This window comes from Pocillopora damicornis, chromosome 3 (assembly GCF_964200805.1).
Source record: "Pocillopora damicornis chromosome 3, jaPocDami1.2, whole genome shotgun sequence".
In the NCBI taxonomy this organism is placed as follows: domain Eukaryota; kingdom Metazoa; phylum Cnidaria; class Anthozoa; order Scleractinia; family Pocilloporidae; genus Pocillopora; species Pocillopora damicornis.
Window position 1 is genome coordinate 7,900,011 of NC_142672.1, and position 18,599 is coordinate 7,918,609.

Genomic DNA, 18,599 nt, shown 5'->3' on the forward strand with positions numbered 1-18,599 from the left:
TTGCCAATCTTGTTAAATGTACTTGTATGACCGTAAAATAAATCAAAAAGTTTGATAAAATAAATGACTAATTTTTTTCAACTTTCATTATCAGTACCGATGAACTGACAGAATTTTTGCAGAGATTAACTTTGTTATGCTGTTGTTTTCGGCAGATGGTTTTGATAAAGCTCTAATCTTTTCTTCCTGTCAAAATTTAGGAACGAAATATGATTTTTTTTCATTTTGATAGATCTGGACAAGTGTACATGTTTGACCATGTTAACGTATTAAGGAACCCTACGCCTGGCCTTGTGATGGAATAATATGGGAACGAAAAGATAACCGAGTCTAGAAGTTTCTTAAGACAAGCATGTCACCAATTCGGGATGCAAAGTAATAAATCTACGTTAATATAGCCCGCTGGATATGAGATCACAGATAGATAATAAATGAGTGGAAAAAGACCAATGCAGCGACGAGTTGGAAACTTGTCAACCTTTCCCATCGAGGATAAGTCGAATAATTGTTTCTTTTAATAGCAACATTATTGATTCCCTTCAATACTAATTTTTACTTAAGAGTTGTAAAGTTACAGCTTGCAAGCTGAATTAATAACCAGAACTGAGTTTATTTATCAGTTTGGAGAGGTGATAAAGGATAAACCCACAATTAAAAAATGAAATAATATATAATTTGACCGGTCAATGATGATTGATGAGATGACACCTTTATGTAAAATGTTATTAGAGAAAATGTTTTTTTTCGTTTTGGTGCAGGAGGTCAAAAATATAAAGACAGTATTAGAATAACTTTTTCTGTCACAAGGTGCAGAAAATCCAAAGCAAAATCATCGATCGCGGATCCAAGTTGAGCGAAGTCGAAGTAATCCTGATAATAAGCAAATCACTGTGGCATTCTTATTTTCGCATGGCGATCATGGAATTCACCTCTATCCAGGCGAAGGACCACCCAACAATCCGTTCAGGTGGAACACCTCGTTGGGCCCATACACTTGTATCTAAACTAAATAATTGAAGGAAAAAAAAATTAAAAAAACAAAAAAAAAAAGCAATGTAACCCTTTAAATCACTTCGTCGCTGAATTTAGTTGGCTATTATCCCATTGCTGAAAAAAAAAATTGAAAGAAATCTGTTCCTCAGAACATTTTGGACTCAAACGTAGCCTTTTTTTTTTAAAGAATGTTTGGTGAGATTCGAAACACTGTCCTTATAATGGTTAGAGTCAGTACCAATTTAGTGTTCGTTAACCTTACAGATGTTTAAATCAAGGTTTCACTCTGATTCTCCAATACGATAAAAATGACCTGTTACAAAAATATGGTGACATACCTTCGTTAATACGCATCTGAGAACCAATTAAAGTTCCTACGATGTTTCTTCCTCTTTGAACCAAAGCTTTTCAACATACTCTCGACGAAGTCAGCATCTTTTTGCTTTGTGGACTATTGAAGTTAATGGTAAGGATAACATTTAAATCAGCTAAATTTAAATATTTCAACATAACATTTTAATCGACAAATGACCAACAAACAACTTGATTCTTGGCAATCAGTTGGAAAATAAGAAATTTGACACATTAAAGTAAAATCGCTTGCATACATCCGGTAAAGAAACATTCCACATTCAGCCACCATGAAAAGGTTATCAAACGTATAAAGCAGTAGTGCTGCGTTCTTTACGGAGGCCAATTAACGTTATCAACTCAGTTGATAACACTAAATTACACTATCAAATGTATGAACATAGTTCTCCATTTTGAAATTAATACCTCGCCTTCTCGATTGAGTGATTCGCCTTTTTCAACAGGAATCTATTTTAAAAAATTAATCAAAAAATCAATGAAATTAAAAAAAGCTCAAAATCAAAATGAGGCCACTGTCTTTAACCCCGTTACCCCACAAACAAAATACCTATGTTAGCACATACTTGAAACTTGTATAAGAATCGGCTTGTTAGCAAGTCTTTTAGAGGAAGTAAACATGTTACTGGAGCTAACGCGGTAGTTATCGTTTAATGACAACAAATATACATGGCTAAGTTACAATTTATTTCTAATTACAGGTTTTAATTTTTTTTATTAATCAACGCTTGTAACTCATATTTTTTAACCTAAAATCAACCTTTAGTAAAGTTTAGGGTAGTTCGATAAATTGACTCTGAGTTCGTGCTGGTCAAGGAATAAATGAATAAATGAATAAAACAGCAAAAACTTACTTGAAAAGATGGAAGAGAGCCAAACGTCGGAGTTCTTAACGTGAAAGGTTCTTCTTCCTCAGACGACTTGTTTCCCTCTGTGTAAACAGTAGATCCAGCAAACGGTTTCATATTTTTTTACCTAGAATTCTATAGAGTACCTCCACCTGGTTTACATACGCCCCTCGGTTCAAATGAAGGACAGTCGTCGTTGTCCTTCTTTCGATATAGCAGCTGTGCCTGGGTATTTTTTGCTGAATGATTTTAAAGTCTACTGCTTCACTTGCCGATCGCGAAATCCAAAGAACAAATAAACGCCAATTATCGAGGCTTGTTTATACATCAAATAACCACTGAGTCATTGTGAGCAAACAACTTAAGCACAAACAACAGTTGCGCATTATTGTCCAGCATGGCCCATTTGACCATGATAAATTACAATGCCGGAATTATTCTAAAAAAAAAAAACCATCACGAAAATATCAAATTGGAATCAAAGCACAAGATTCGCTCTTATTGTCAGCGTACCTGTTGATCCTGACGTGTCCAGAACCAAAGGATCCTGTTGTGAATATAGGAAAGTAGGCTTGGCCAGGGAAATAGTGAGCTATCGAATCACAAAAGACAAACAAAAAAAAAGAACAGTTAGTAAATAGGAAACTTCCTTTGAAAGCGGCTGAAGGAAGTTATAAGACTTTGCTACCACAAGGGCCACAAAATCATCAGTTAAATTACTTTCTAAAGTTACACTTGCTAAATAAAGTCTATCTTAACATCTTCATTCTTCTACCAACGTAACGCGTTGCCCTGTGACTTACAGAGTTGTTGCATCGCTGACTTTGAGAGTAACCAGCCTGACTACTGTTGGGTGAGAATGATGTTCTATCTGCAAAAGAAGAATATATAACAAGCATGTAACGCTATCGTATTCAAGTTTGGGTTGTGAAAGATCAGAGATCCCAAAATAGCGCAGCCTTTGATTCGGCTGAAAATTTGCAACTACCATCTCGGCGCCAAGAAATTTAGCCACGCTCCTGTTTGATTGTCCCTTTCACTCGTCTGTCTGTCTCTCCGTCTATCTGTCTTCTTAATACTTTTTTTACTCACTCACCTGGACTAACTGTACCGTCCCCATAAAATACTTCTTTTTCTTGCTTGTCTGATAGGTGTGTCTTGTGCGAATGATCCTCAGTCTCAGAATGTCTCCTTTTGATGGACTGACGTCTGTCAATTTCAACTAAATCAGCACTTAATTCTTGTGTAAATGGTTGAGATACACTCCAAGTGTTTTGGGAGAACAAGATATCAAATTCAACATTAGAGTTTACCCGGTTGGGCTGTTTGCCAGTTGATGACTTGCTGACGGAGTTTCCCCGCGAAGACGAAATGGTAGATTCCTTAGAGTTTGTGTTACCTAGAATATTCGGTTTGCTTCCAAAAATTAGAGTTGATTCTTTTTCTGCTTCTTGACATGAAAAATAACATGCCGTGTTAACATCAGTCCTCCTCGAGCTAAAAGACTGAGAACTACATTTTCGTCTGCCAGACAAAATTTTATACAGCGTTGTCTCAGAGTCTTCTTGAGACACTTCCTGAGGTTTAATCTTAGTGTAACACTCTGGAGTTGGAGAAAGAACACCTGATAAGCCGGGCGGTGTGGTGACTTCATCAAAGGAAACACTATTTTCAAACAATTTTTCCAACTGCGACTCCGATAACGAGCAGTCACGTTGACATCGCACAGGTGTTACATGGGGAAGTTGTGGTGCTGGGTCGAGCTCATGGCTATTTTGGCTTGAGGGCACAAAAGATACATCCTCGTCCTCCCCGCCGGCAGCAGATCCCCCATGCAAAATGGAGTACGATTCTTCGCTGCTTTCTCTCGGCTGTGAACACTCACTCCAAGACAAAAACAACTCTTCAGGTATCAGCCCCTCCAAAGGTTGAATGGTGACGAAATGTGCATGTGTTTGAGAAGACGGTACATAACTTGAGCTACTACTCACCAACGGTACGCCATCTTCTTCCTGTAGGCAACATCTTGTTTTCTCGCTTGTTTTAGCTTTCTCTCCGTTTTCTACAATACTTGATTGTTCTACTACAGACTTTACCTGGTCGTTAATTCCCACTTTATCACTATTATTTGAAATCTCATTTTCACGGATCACCGAGATAGGAACACATCCACTCATTTCACCCGAAGTCTCATTTCCAACCAATTTAACTCTTTTTCGCCCTTCCTGTTTTGACTGAGAGGCGAAAATGTCTCTAGTTTCGAGTTTGGTGATATTGTCCTCTACAGCTACGAGGGAGATTGACGGTCTCGTGAATGATGATTCTCTTCCAAGGGACGAGGGTTCGCTATCTGTATCGTAGGATTGAGGTGGGTAGTAACTTGCCTTCCATTCTAAATAAATAAAACAATCAAATTCTTACATACTCTTTTAATCTTTGACTGTAAATATATTTCTACAAATTCGTTTCTTTTAATCTTCATGGAAACTATTTTAGGGCGCTCTAATTACATACTACTTTGGTTAATATTCTTCAGTAAACCGGCTCATAACCAGTGATGGATAAGTCGATGAAAACTCTTGAATTGCATCATCCAATTATCCATTTTTTACTAACAACGGATAGCCTGTTACTTATCGTGAGACAAACTATCAAACGTTCATTTATCTGTATAACAACGATAGACAAAAACAACATCTTCTATAACAAAACTTATTTACATGCTACATTGTACAATAATCCATAAGCAGTAACAATGCATTTAATCATTTACCTGGAATCTCTGCCAGTTTCTTTTCCATTTCATCTAGGACAAAGACCTTTTCATGACTCCTAAGCAGAGTTTTGTTGATTTCATTGAAGTTGAGGTTAGAGCCATCTTCATGTGATTCTTGACAAGACTGTGCATTGTCTAGGAGACTTCTCACCTGTGCAATCCACCACAGCTCCCTCAGTCGCTGCTGTAACGGAGGATATGTTGAAGCATCTGTAATATCTCCCCCAAACTGCGTGTTACCTTCTCCTCCAGCAAACTTAAAGTGGTAAATGTTGATTAAAAATTCAGCATCACCCTGAATGGAAAGCCCAAGTGAAAACCTTCAAATCAATAAACTAAATGCCACTTTACTCGTGCTTCCGTCGATTTCTATCCATTCCAAAATCACTGCCAGTCTACACTGGCAAGTGGTTAGCTTATAGAATTACCCAGGCTTGTATACCTTCCTACAGACTTGAAAACAGAAAAAAATGAGCAAAAACAATTGAGAAAGTTTTGTATAGAGGAGGGCAATCATCAACCTTTTTACGACGGTCAACTCTAGTCTCTGAAAGGGTTACCTGGAAGAGCCACTGAATTGGCTTGACTACTTATATCTTGCAACAGCTCTTAAACAACACACCACTGAAGCATTACTTTTACTGGTATACAGTTTCAGTTGGATCAGATGCCAGCCCACAATCATGAAAATAATTAGTAACTACTAAGTAATTGGTTAAGAAGGAATCAGCCCATGCCATCTAACTTTTCCCACAAAAAATAGGGAGACATGGAGTGAAACACAATGACTACCTCAAGGAGAATCAAAAGCAGAAATTTGAGATAAAGCTGGCAAAATACTGCGCTTTGGAGGTTATCTTGTTGCTATGTGACTGTAAAAAAATTACAATAAATGTAACAGTTGTATTATGTGGATTTGCTCAGGAGCTTTATATCATAATGGTCATCCCATGACACTGTGAAGTGGAACATGATAAGCCTGATTAAACTGCCCCAAGGGAATATTCCCTTGACTGCCCCAAAAGGCCACTTTGAAAAACGATTAGGGTTATGAATGTTAACTCAAAGATTAAGACACTCATTTGGTCAGGAGCACATAAAACAAATAGTGACATACATTTTGCAAAACATAGGTGAGATAAAGGACCCAATCTTTCAAAGGGTGGATAATGCTATCCAGTGGATAAATTGTTACCCAGCAATTATGTGTCAGCAAAATCTTCTATGCTATCCACCAGATAAAGATTTGTCCAGTGAATATAGTTTTCCACGTACCCTTTTAACAACTTGGGCCAGGTTTATAAGGAAAAATTGTAATTATGATTATATTGACCTGATCAAAATTTACCTACTAGTAGCCAAAACATTATATACACAAATATACTAAAAGTTTAGAACATTTCTGAATTCTACACGTCAATGTTACACTTAATTAGCACCTCATTTCCATAGGGCATGATGAACTGATAGCAATGGAGGGTAACAGTATTCCTAGCTTCCCTGTGAAATTGATTTGTCTGTATGACTAAAACACTCTACAAAGATTTTGAAAAGCCCCATCTTACCCAGTCTTTTTCTGCCATAACTTGCACAGAGTATTTCTTGATAAATATAAGTCCACCTTGGATGTCAGGTAGAGAAAGGCTAGAGTTGTCTCTATATCAGAAAAAACAAAATGTAAATAGGATACGTTTTGAGCTAAGAACCAAGAATGGAAGCTTAAGTTTAAGAAAAGTAGGGCAACTAAAAACCTGATCTTTAAATGCACTTTCCTTTTAATCTCTATCAATGTAACCAACATCTTAAACTAAATTTGGGAAAAGTATCACATACATGTAGCAATAGATAACAAAAATGACTCTAATTCAAAAACCGTATGCATATCATCAATTCAGGCATTAATAACATTAATAAGTAGACATAAGTAAATATCTACAGAAGATATCGCAGCATAGTTTTTGGAACAGATGTGTACAAGAGGTAGGCATAATAAGAAAAATGGAGGAGATAATAAAATAAGACTGCAAAAACATTTAATCAGGGGTTGCCTTCTATCCCTTGCAGGATGAAATCTTTCCCTTGAGAAAATGTTTGAACTGAGAAGGGCACCAATTTCATGGAAGTATTCATCCCTTCCCCATTTGTATAAGATCTACATTTTGAAACAAACATCACTTTAAACCTCTTGCGCTCACCTTTTAAATTGCTCAATAGCTGGTGTTGAGAACAAAGCTTTTACAAAAAGTTTCTTGTCACTAACTAATGCCATATTTTTGGAGGTTTCTTCAAGCTAAAAATCATAAATCACACACAGTTAGTTTAATTATTTGTCCTCAAGGTAATATGCCAAGTTTTCCATAAGACAGTTCCAACAGGAACACCTCTTTAAATAGCAGTTGAGACATGTCAATTTTATTTTCAACCATAACTAATACTTCTTTTAGTTAGGAAAATGAGAGCTTGTAGGCTTGTTCTGCTCCCCTCCCCCCACTCCCTTCCCAAAACACCCCTGCCAATCTTATATTTCTGAAGCCCTTGCAACCGTTCATTCATAGAACATTTTAAGAAGGTAAGTTCTGATAATTTTCTTTTTCTTTCAAAGAGATTATTGAAAACAGCAACAACCTTAAAAAGAAACAAAGAACACAGGTACACATGAAATATTGACCATTTTGCAACCAATGGCTCAGTAAGTCTGCTTAACATTTCCTATCATCTTAGTTCTGATAATTAAGTGTCGCAATATTTTACATTTACTAATTAATATTTGTTCGCTATTCTCCTTACCTCTATCTTAAGTCATATATCTTTAACGTGTAAGGAGAAATTATCGATCGACTACCATCAACATTGCAAAATTCTCGTATGGAAACAAAACGCTGTGATGAGCTAAAAATTTCTACCAAGAATAACACATCTAACAATATTCGTCTAGACTATTTCTAAAGGCATCAGAAAATCTTTGTACAATTACCTTGGTCAAATTTTTGAATAACGCGGTTTGGCGCCATAGTTACATTTGCAGTTTCAACCCATATAATCAGCACAGATACTTAAATCAAAAAATGTTAGGGAAATTATTGTATTAAGTACCTTGATGACTTGCGCCCTGGCAATTTTGGGTAAACTCTTAGAATCTGGGCTCCTCAAAGCTTGCTCGATCCACGGCTTGGCTATCCAAGAGGCCATTTTCCAGTGTCTGGCGTTACGTTGGTTGTGAGTACGAGGGGGGAGGGGAGGGGAGGGACAGTGTAACGACAGGTTTTTTATTTATTTATTTATTTTTGCATCTTCACTTTTCACTAAGAGCGCATGAGCAGCTCGATTACCCTACGTTTTCGTATCATGTCATGACATACCTAAATCAAATAACGGTAAGGATTTTCCAGATGACAAATAAGTCTCATTTCTGACGGGGAAAAAGGCTTTATAAACGCCCTCAACCCAACGGCGGGAAGGAAATGTGCTCAAACGTGAAAATAAATGATTTTGTCGCACAGGGTTTTATCTTCTGCATGGTAAAGGATCAGAATATGTATTTAAGTAAATCACTGCTTGCTTTCGCCAAATAACTTATTAAATAAATTAAACATTATTCATTTTCATTCAATTTTATTTAATTACCAAGTTGGTTTCCCAGGTGAAACTGAACACAAGCCCTCCTTGGAACGTCATGATACTGAAAGAAACAATTTTTTAAATAAAAATATAATCCCACGATATATAATTCCCAAAGAATTCAAACTAATAACCACTTCAATTTTCCTCTATTTACCTTCTTTTCTCAGGTATCGCTTGAACACTTAACCTGATGACTCGGGCCAAATATTTTGCTGACCGGCCCTCTCTCAGTCATTATGTACAAAATCATTTTTTTTTTCATGAGATACACTCGGCCCCAAAAAAAAGGTTCGTAGAAATTTCTATGAGGCCTCCCCCTGGGTCAATAAGAAGGGTCTGTCCTACGGCCTCGGGCAATATTTTCAAGACCTCGCTCACAGTTTTTCACCATACGGACCTCCCAGCCGGTAAATAACATATATGTATGTGCTAATTAAATTAATGGTGAATGGTATGAATAGACTGTTTATCATACTTATGTACCTAAGGAGATGGAATCAGGAAAAAAAAGTACATGCCAAAGTAGACTGATCAATCTGTGGCCACTATATCGAGCCATTAGTAAGAAATACAGCTAGCAAATCCGCTGAGCTGTTGGCTTTAAAAGTAGCCCGTGACGACCAATACGATAAGTAATAAAAACTAGCGGCAAATATCAAATCATATGGCAATAAGACTTTTCTACTTCCAGAGATGAAGTTCAGTAACGCTTGTGCATGAAGGTAAGAATCCCTCTGTTGTCACTAAATAATGGCTAGAGGAAGTGTTTCTTCCACCTTGGCCGTTTTCAGTCAAGTTTAAATCGTAATACGTGATATGCGGCAAAATTAATTAATTAAACTAAAAGCAAATATTTAATTGCATGGTCAACAACTCTAAATTGTTTCTAATTAGTTATCAACAAATTTTGAAAAACCATCGATCTATCTTGCAATTAAATTTTGCCTTTACCAGCGGAAAGAAAACTTATTAGTAGATAACAAGAAATGGGCAAAAGGCTTCGCTCTGACGAAGGGCTAATGCTGGAAACGGCAGCTTAAAAAATCTCTACGGTGCATGGCCAATTTACCCTATCAACTCAGTTGATAAAACCAGCTATCTTGTTATACTCCTCCACCGACGCAGCCCCACAATTTCTTTAAGAACTCTCTCCGTTTATTAATAAACGGATATGTTTGTTTAAATGGACCTAATAAATTTTTTTTCAATTGGTTGTGAATAAAACTAGGTATACTAATTCAAATGACACTGAGAAGCGCAGCATTGTGAACTCCTGCTCAGCAAGAATGGATCGACAACATCTTCTGCAGATATTAGCGCTCTCTTATCTCCTTTTCTTTCAGGCTGTGATTGGTACAGGCGAACTAAACGAAGTTGTAAGTCACTCAGCAGACATGTAGGGTTCTTCATTTTTCATAGTAACATTCCTGAGTTAATAATATAAGACGTGATTTTGGGTAATCGAGTGGTGATGAGGGTCGGATGTAGATGTATATAATTTCAACGATGTATGCAATTTCTCAAATACTAGTTCACTTGCGACGACTCGAACGTCCGTTAACATTCCGAGTCAAAAAAAATTAGCTCCATATATATACATCGCGTGCATTTAAAAAATTGCCAATTCACTTGTCTCCTAGAAAGTGATATTTAATCATAAGTCACCGAGGTAGCACCTCTAGGATTTCCTCATCGAGTGGCATAAAATAACATAGTTCTATTAATCAACATAAAATAGCTATTCAAGTTTCATTTTCAATAGGAATCAAGGAAGAAATTCTGTTCAACTCAAGGCCCACCAGGCCCATCAGGTCGGGATGGATTACCAGGACGAGATGGAGCACTAGGACGGGATGGACTACCGGGACGGGATGGTGCACCTGGACCCAAGGGGGAAGTGGGACCACCAGGACCAGCTGGAATCAAAGGAGAGCCTGGGACCCAAAGGAGATGGAAACAGTGTTTTTGGAACCACATCAATTCTGAGACTGATAATGGACGAGTTCTGGTATGTATATATACCGAGAAGGTAACTAATCGGTGCTCACTTAAACTGAAGAGAAAAGGGGATAGTGGCCGCCCTTGTCGAGATTGAGTAGGAAGAGACGAAAAGCAATGTTACCTGCTACATCTAGACGCCTAATAAATTTATTATTATTATTATTCTTATTCTTTTTTAAAGGAATGTCCATTCACCAAGGCTACCCCAAACACATACCTCCGTGTAGTTTACATGGGTAATATTCGCGTTGCCGGTTGCAAAAACTGTTGCATGAGGTGGTTTTTCACCTTTAACGACATCGAATGCAGGGCACCCGCCGCCATTGATGCTGTTGTGTACCAGAATCTTGATCTGAACATCCATCGCTCCGCCAACATAGAAGGCTACTGCACAGGAATCGCCAAAGGCCTGGTGCGTGTTGGCTTGCACGTCGGTCAGTGCCATGGTTTTGGTATTTTCAACGCCTACACCGGCTGGAACTCAGTGAGCAGGATCATTATTGAGGAGATTGAGCCCCCTGTTGCTTAAATAGGTAGCAGTGCTCTTTCCACCCAAGTGTACAGTTCTTGATTTATCATAAGGGCAGTCAAATGTTGAATTGTTAACGGGGAATAGTTAGGCTCACTGAATTAAGGGTGTCTTGACTGTATTGGGTGGGACTCATCACAAAATATGGAAATAAACCTGCGGAGAAACTTACTTTTGGTCAATTTGTTCTTTTTATCATTTTTATTAAAACATAGCTGTACATTGGGAAACATTTTCTCTTTGAGCAGGTGTAGACATTATTGCTCATTTTCCCACTTTGCATGACAATCCACGGTGTTATACGTATCTGGCGTCCTCATGTAGGCGTGACTTGATTGAATAAATGTGACATAATCGATTTGGGAGGAAATGTGTTCTTCCGTTCATAGAATAACATTTCTTCCGATAAAGCCGTGGCCGAATGATTTATCAAACAGAATGCTGGACATAAAACGAGCCGAAAGCTTTCTATGTGACTCCGCTATCACATGTCCACTCAAGTTTACTACTGAACGCATTACAGATGTGGGTCACTACGCTGGAATCAGTAAAGAGCTGGTGTGTGTTGGTTTGCACGTCGGTCGGTGCCATAGCTTTGGTATATCTCGATCTATATCTGACAAAAAACATTGAGCAGTTGCCAGCAGAAAAAAATTTTAAGCGGATATGCTTCTTTTAACTGAAAGTACTATTAAAAAATGTTTGCGAACATAATAGCATTATAGATGAAATAAAGTTAACTTATTCAAAAGAAATAAGTTCATTTTTAATCTCTCTTTGGAAGGATGAATCGATAAAATCTTCTGTATTAATGTGTCTATTTACTCCATTGCGCTGACCTCCCATTTCCGCATCGGTGGAAAGATTTAAGTCAGACAGTATAAGTTGCTGATACTTCGCACAAATCAGCAATTCAGCAACCGAGTCTGGCTGGCATATGATCGAGCCTTTCGCGAGCATACGGCGGCGACCAATCTGACCGTGCAGCTCTTCAATATTAATTTCCACGCTGCGGGTGCCTCTACTCGTGGGCGTGGCGAATTTGCTAAGGAATCGGCTGGGCCTGCTGGAGCTAGCAATTCACAAATTTTCCGCAAGTCGTGGAAAAGGTCGTCGCTCTGCCCCTTATTCCCAATGTCGTTTTTCGCATTGCCGTTCGAACTCTTCAGGGTCCCATCCTGGGACACCAAAGCGGAGATCCCAGTCCCCAGCGTCTCCACGTTCTAGCGGCAAGTCTAGACGCACCTGAGTTGGTTCTTTCATATTTTGCTATCCTTTGTTTTTCGGCTTCTGCGCTTCTTAGTTTTTGTTCAGCTATACTTCCCTGTTGTTACATGTTAGGAGTAGGGTCGGCCGTGATTCCTTTGCCCATTGAAAAATGTTTCATTGTGTTATTTCTGGCTGTGTTTTTTCGTTTGTTTCCTACCTATGTTAAAGGGGAACAGTTCTGGTCCTTCCTCTTTTACCATCATAGGGTGGTTGAGGAGCTCTGATATGTGTCTGCTTGGAGGGGACAAGTTATGGCTTTTCTGATCCCCTAAGCATGCTCTCGTTTCTTTCCTCCCTTTTTCCCCGTTCCCTCCAGTTTCTGCAGTCAGTCCATTGAAGGTGGAGCAGTCCTCCTGGGAGTTGAGGCATCATCCAAATCCTCAGGATGAGCTTCGCTTTGGTTTTAAACCAGGTTTTTCTCATGTACAATCTCTCAAACCTGCCTGCCTGTCAGTAAGTGATGAGTACTTGGCGACTGAAGTGTCCTTGGGGAGGGTTTCTGGCCCCTTTACCTCCCCTCCTTTTCCTCTTCTTCACGTTAGCAGTTTTGGGGTTATTGCTAAAAAGGGTTAACCGGGAAAGTGGCGTCTCATTGTGGATCTCTCCTCCCTCGAAGGGGCCAGCGTGAATGACGGTATTAACCCTGATGTTGTTACATTCCATTTCATAACAGTACATCAAGTTATTCGCATGATATCACAGTTTGGTCAAGGGACACTGATGGCCAAATTCGACGTCGAAGCCGCCTATCGGAACATTGCAATTCACCCTTCAGACTCTAGGGATACTCACCAATGCTTCTGTCTATGATATAAGGGACTGTATTGCTCGGCCACAAGCCATGTGGGTAACTTATGGCATTGTGGGAATTTGGATCTTTAGTTATAAACTTTAGAGTCTCTGTATCTGAGATGATATCTGCAAGCAGTATATCTGGACCTGTGTGTGCTAAAACTAAACAGCTCGAAGAAATGATAAATTTTGTATATTGTCACAAAAAGCAAATGTTTCAAAGGTAGCGTTAGTGCGCGCATTGGGTTGCACCATAGGAGAATTAGGCTCAAGATAGCCCCTGTTTCCCTTTCTTTTAAATTTCTGATCCTTTTTGTCAGATGAATTCGTGTAACTTTCGCTTGGTGCGCTTTTCCTTTGCTTGGTAAATGGTCGAGGGTGGGAAGGGGGGATGTACGAAGTGGACTGTAAAGTAAGCCAAAAGCAAACGTAACTTCTACTGTGGTTGAAAACTAAAAAAAAACAAAGAAAGAAGGAGACAAAGATTGTTTAGGAGCCAAGGTGGGGGGGGGGGGGTTAGGGTGAGGGTTAGGGTCCAGATAGAAATGTTTCAATTCGGTACCGAAGTTGAAAACAAAGATGTGAGATGTATGTCGAGCATGTATGATAAGAGGATCATTAGATACTTGAATATAGTGCATGTTTGGTAATTTACGTATCAGACCCTTCAGCCAACGGTCAACTTGTGTTCAAAAGCTAGGGTTAATTTTGATGAATTGATATTTCCCTATTGCATAAATTACGAAATATCACTGCGGGCTACTGAAGTTATTAAGAGTGTACTCCACTCTTGTTTATGGCAAAATTGGAAATCCCTAGGATAGTATTCGCATCATTTAGTAAGCTGGATGTGAATACGATGAAAGACCTGAATAAAAAAATATTCTAAAGCTGTCGAATGTTTCAAGTTATCAGTTCTAATATACGAGAAAAAATTGAAATTTTTTAGAAAAGAATCATTAAAATGGCATCAGAACGATTATTAAAAAGTTATTTTTTGGTCATGTAAGGATGTCAAGAAAGTTCGACTTTCAATGAAGCTCTCTTTATTTCAGTTCATTCTTCACACTTGGCAAAATTTTTACTCATTAGAATCTTGAGATACTGCAAAGCAAACATAAAATAACAAATGTCTAGCAAATAAAAAAATGACACCTGTCAAACAATAGCTGTCAAACAATAGCTGTCAAACAATGGCTGGTGAAAGAAATCGCTCTAGAGGGTCCTTTGGAAAAAAGAATTACTTTACAGCGAAGCAGTTGATTTTAAGATCTCTGGTCTGGTTGTTTTAAGGAGATGCCTGAGGCTATCAAGATCTTTCACTTAGAAAGGCATATTTTAAAATTTCTTTGAAGTTGTCAGAATCATTCATTTTAAAAGACCGGTGATCCTTCTCACTTTCTGTCGATTTTTTTTGCCGAAAATTTGCAATAGAGTTTGATATTGACTCAGGCAAAAGGAAAAGAAAACCGTTTGTCGTTAACCATTATCATCCTTGAGACTGCAGGGGCGATGTATTTTTAGAAACGAGAGTGAGCGAATGATTAATTTGTTAAAGAAGGAAAACGTGGACGAGAACCCTGCTGTTAAGTGCTGGTTTAAATTACTCTTATAACTGGCGAAATGTTCTCCTGGTGAAAAGATAAATAAATAAAAAAATAAAAGCCATACACGATACAAAGTAAATTTTTTTGATATTGCGTAACATTTTTCGGCTTTCAAAAGCAGGCTTGTTTGTACCGAATGAAGACATATTTGTACCGAATGAAGGCTTGTTTGTACCGAATGAAGGTTTGTTTGGCCAGCTGAAATGTAATATCCAAGGAAAACAAAAATTTGCCCCCGCTTCCAATACGTTTGTTCTCAGCGGAGTAAATAACGACTAGGGAGCATTTGTTTCAACCTCATCGACATCAGAATTTTTCAGACTATTTTTTTACTCAATTTACAATAACCTTTTCATGGCACTTTACCTGTGGGGTTCAATTCTGCACCTGTTAAGTATAAAAAACTTCTATTAAAATTTCGAGATATAAACGTCAGACATCCCAAAAGCGAAAAACTTATCGTACTTTACTGAACGTGTTTCAGTCTTTGCACGTTTATGATGTATTGTCTGTCTGGTTGTCTTCTTGAAGATTATCTCCAGAAATTTAGCAAGCGTGCGCGATAGACCATTTGTCAGGTGTTCTGTAGATAAAGGGCTTACAATGCAAATAAACCGCCATCGATAATTTATTCAGTGTGAACTTGTGGGTTTCACACTGTGTGAAACGCTCATTCAATACTCGTTCACTCGAGAAACGTGTTGCTTCGTCGCAGTTGAACGTGAAAGAAAGGTAAAACGGACGGCAAGAAATGGACGAACCGCTACACGAGGATTTTCTGAAGAAGGAAGAAGAGAAGGAAAGATGGTTTGAATATTGGGTTATTCTGAAAAATTGTGTTTTGTATTTTTACGATGATCGTACCGACCTGTGGCAAGAATATTGTGATAAAATTGAAATCACAGCGAACGCACGATGTTCTGTCGTGAGGCGAAAGACGCACAGCTATAGATTCAAGTTAGTTACCGATGAAGGGATATGGCTTTTGAAATGCCATACCAACTTGCAGAGACATCGCTGGATGCATGCGATCGAGCTATCGATAAAGGAAATTTCTTCCGGCTCTGAATCAGCTCGACTTGCGACGGCGGAAGAATCATCGCGTGTGTGCTACTTCGAAACAGATTTATTTGGAAGGAGTCTCCGACGTGAAATGCGACAACGTGAAGCGGCGCGCGAAAGTAACAACAACGCAAATAACACGCTAGAACTCAGTAGGAAATGCGATTTGAAGAAGGAAGGAGAGCGAGGCGAAAACAGAAATTCAAGAAAGAGCTCTAGGTTCAAGAGAAGCGTTAAAAAGGCTTTATCGCTGCAGCAAGGTCTTGGTAGTCCAGAAGAAAACCTAGCTTTCTCGGACGATGAAGTCAGCGTTGATGGTTTTGCAAAGTTTCTAAACAACCATTCACAACCCGTAACAGGAGTGAAGTTAATTCGCGTGGTCAGTGCAAAGTGATCTGTGCCATCATGACGGAACTAGTTGTTACAGTTCAAAATCCGTGGCGCTAAATTTTTGCGAAAAGAAACTAGGTTACAAATGGTTTGCCTGATAATTGCTGTAAACTTAGAGAAATTTTAATTTTCTAGTCTAGTCCAGTAATTTCTAATGTGGTTTATTATTTTCTTACATCTTCCGCTGTCAAATATAGTTTGCCTGTGGCTTCTCGTATTGATTACAAAAAATTGAATTTAAACTTGGGGCATCAAATTTGTCTTTACATGTAACAAGGTGTTTTCCTACAATGGCGATTATTAATTGTAAAACTAAAGCAAGGCAAAAAATTTTTGTCACTCATCAGTTTTCCTTCTAATAAATTTCCAAAACGAAGCAAAGAATCATCTTGTTTCTCACTGCATTTGCAGGCGTGTTTTGACTAAAAGATGATTACTTATACGAAAGCGATTTCTCGCACAGAAAGTTAATTTGAAATTTTATAAATTTCACGCGAACAACAAAGGAGGCAGACAAGAATACTTTCTTTTAGAAAATTTAGTCACGAGATAGAGAAAATACCAAAACATTTCAGGACCCGCAGATGGTATCTGGCTAAAACTTGTCGTTATTATAAAAGCAATACTTTCTCTTAATAGAGGCCGCACTTAGTTTTAAATTTGTGATATAACACATTATGAGGGACCAGGCCAGATATTTAGTTAATTCTGTCTCATATAATTGAGGAGTTTTCAATTTTTGAAATCTCAGTTTAATGAACGCATTCTTTGTTGACAGAAAATTGCCAGAGTACTAGGGACAGAAGTACGCTGTCCGGAAAAACAAACATTTTATTTTATAAATTAGAGACGAAATAAGTGAGGTGAAATTCGACTGAAAAAAGTGGATGTTACGTTAATATACTTTAATTTAAAAAAAGGTTTTCTGGAAGTTATATGAGATTCAAACAGAAAGAACTAAAAAAATTATCCATTAATTTATTAAATAAGTGAAAGTAATAAAAAAAGGGCAGAAAACAACCAGTTGAATACTCCTCTAAGGTTTTGTACTCAAAATGAATCAGAATTCCTAATTTTATTGTCTAACTGATTAAAAAAGTGTATTGCTTCTTGTTTGTGGTTATCAACATTAAATGCTGGTGTGTTTTCATAGATTAAGAGGAGCAGCGTGGCAGAATTTCGTCATCCATTCAGAATTTATCTTGAAATTACAGACCATTTTTCATATCCTAATTAAGGGTAAAAACGCACTGGTGCAATTTTTGAATGTTAGTAAAGCAACGCATTCAAGGTGTTATCAGATGGCTTTTTTCTCCTTACACTGAAACTGAGTCTTATGAGCTGGAACCACAATCAGGGTTTTGGAATTTTTCATTTGGTTTTTAGACAAGACTTTTGCAGTTCTTTTCTGTCGCCATACAAATGATGCCGACGAGTCAGTAAAGTTAAAAGGTCTTACAGGGTAATAAAAAATGAGTGGAACACCTGCAAGTATATCAACATTTTATTCACCCGAACGTCAACTTGTTTCATGCAACGAAAACCAGATATAAATACTGTCACAGCGTAGAAATTGAAACTCATAATTTCATCAAGACATGTGATTGCGGCTATGGAAGAAAAGGGTGGTGAATTCGCCCCATTGCAAGTTCACCGCCAATCACCTTGGCAAGTTCGCCACCCTACGTAAAACTTACTTAAAACTTACGAGTCCTTACCTTGGCAGCGTTTACAAGTTTTTCTGTGGTAGAAAAAAGAGTCGAAAGATTTGAGGCGAAGTGGTTAAGGTGGGGGCGAATTTTTTTTTTTTATGCTAGGGGACGAACTTGCAAAGGTAGGGGGGGACTTGCGATAGGGCGAATTAACCATAAACCAAGAAAAGGGAGTAAATGAAGATTAATTTTTCTCGCCCATTAACTGTTAGGCTTATTAAGCATTATAGCGGCACCACAGTTTCAACAGATGAGACCGAAAGTGGAGGCCCAACGTTTGACTCGGCGGTCCTGTGTCCCCAGGCTATCGGTTATCATTGGTGTCTGGCTTTTAAAGTTTGGATGCTTAAAAGCCTGAAATTGACAATTGAATTGAATTGAATTAATATGATCAATTGAACTATAGGGAATGAGCTTGATGATCCGACAAATATTTCCTAATTTTCTCTTTACGTCAGTAGCTGATCTTGCTAGAAAAAGCTTCCTTAGACCCGATACTAAATGAACATGACGTTGCGTACACCTCGGTTATTCTTTTGTTTAGAATTTTGGAAAAGAGGGATGTTCATTCTACAATCTCGAGCTGTATCTCGAATGATATTATATCGAACCGATGGAGGAATTCTGAGA

The 18,599-nt window shown here is 38.1% G+C and overlaps 3 protein-coding genes across 3 annotated transcripts; 2 read left to right on the top strand and 1 right to left on the bottom strand.

Annotated features, from left to right (window-relative positions):
* Positions 1–373: 373 nt before the first annotated feature.
* LOC113681794 (uncharacterized) lies at positions 374–8,259 on the bottom strand. The gene is made up of 11 exons (XM_027198915.2): positions 8,080–8,259; positions 7,182–7,276; positions 6,552–6,642; positions 4,984–5,281; positions 3,307–4,602; positions 3,014–3,081; positions 2,724–2,802; positions 2,217–2,293; positions 1,771–1,812; positions 1,332–1,444; positions 374–1,005 (listed from the first exon to the last, which is right to left on the bottom strand). Exons 1-10 carry the CDS (start codon positions 8,173–8,175, stop codon positions 1,337–1,339), a joined length of 2,250 nt encoding a protein of 749 aa, XP_027054716.2. The 5' UTR covers positions 8,176–8,259; the 3' UTR covers positions 374–1,005; positions 1,332–1,336.
* A 1,574-nt stretch (positions 8,260–9,833) lies between these two features.
* On the top strand, positions 9,834–11,308 carry LOC113681796 (collagen triple helix repeat-containing protein 1). The gene is made up of 3 exons (XM_027198916.2): positions 9,834–9,983; positions 10,370–10,615; positions 10,790–11,308. Exons 1-3 carry the CDS (start codon positions 9,894–9,896, stop codon positions 11,135–11,137), a joined length of 684 nt encoding a protein of 227 aa, XP_027054717.2. The 5' UTR covers positions 9,834–9,893; the 3' UTR covers positions 11,138–11,308.
* Positions 11,309–14,873: 3,565 nt separating this feature from the next.
* LOC113681779 (uncharacterized) lies at positions 14,874–17,391 on the top strand. The gene has a single exon (XM_027198896.2). The coding sequence runs from the start codon at positions 15,557–15,559 to the stop codon at positions 16,259–16,261; it is 705 nt and encodes a 234-aa protein (XP_027054697.2). The 5' UTR covers positions 14,874–15,556; the 3' UTR covers positions 16,262–17,391.
* The last annotated feature ends 1,208 nt before the right edge of the window (positions 17,392–18,599 follow it).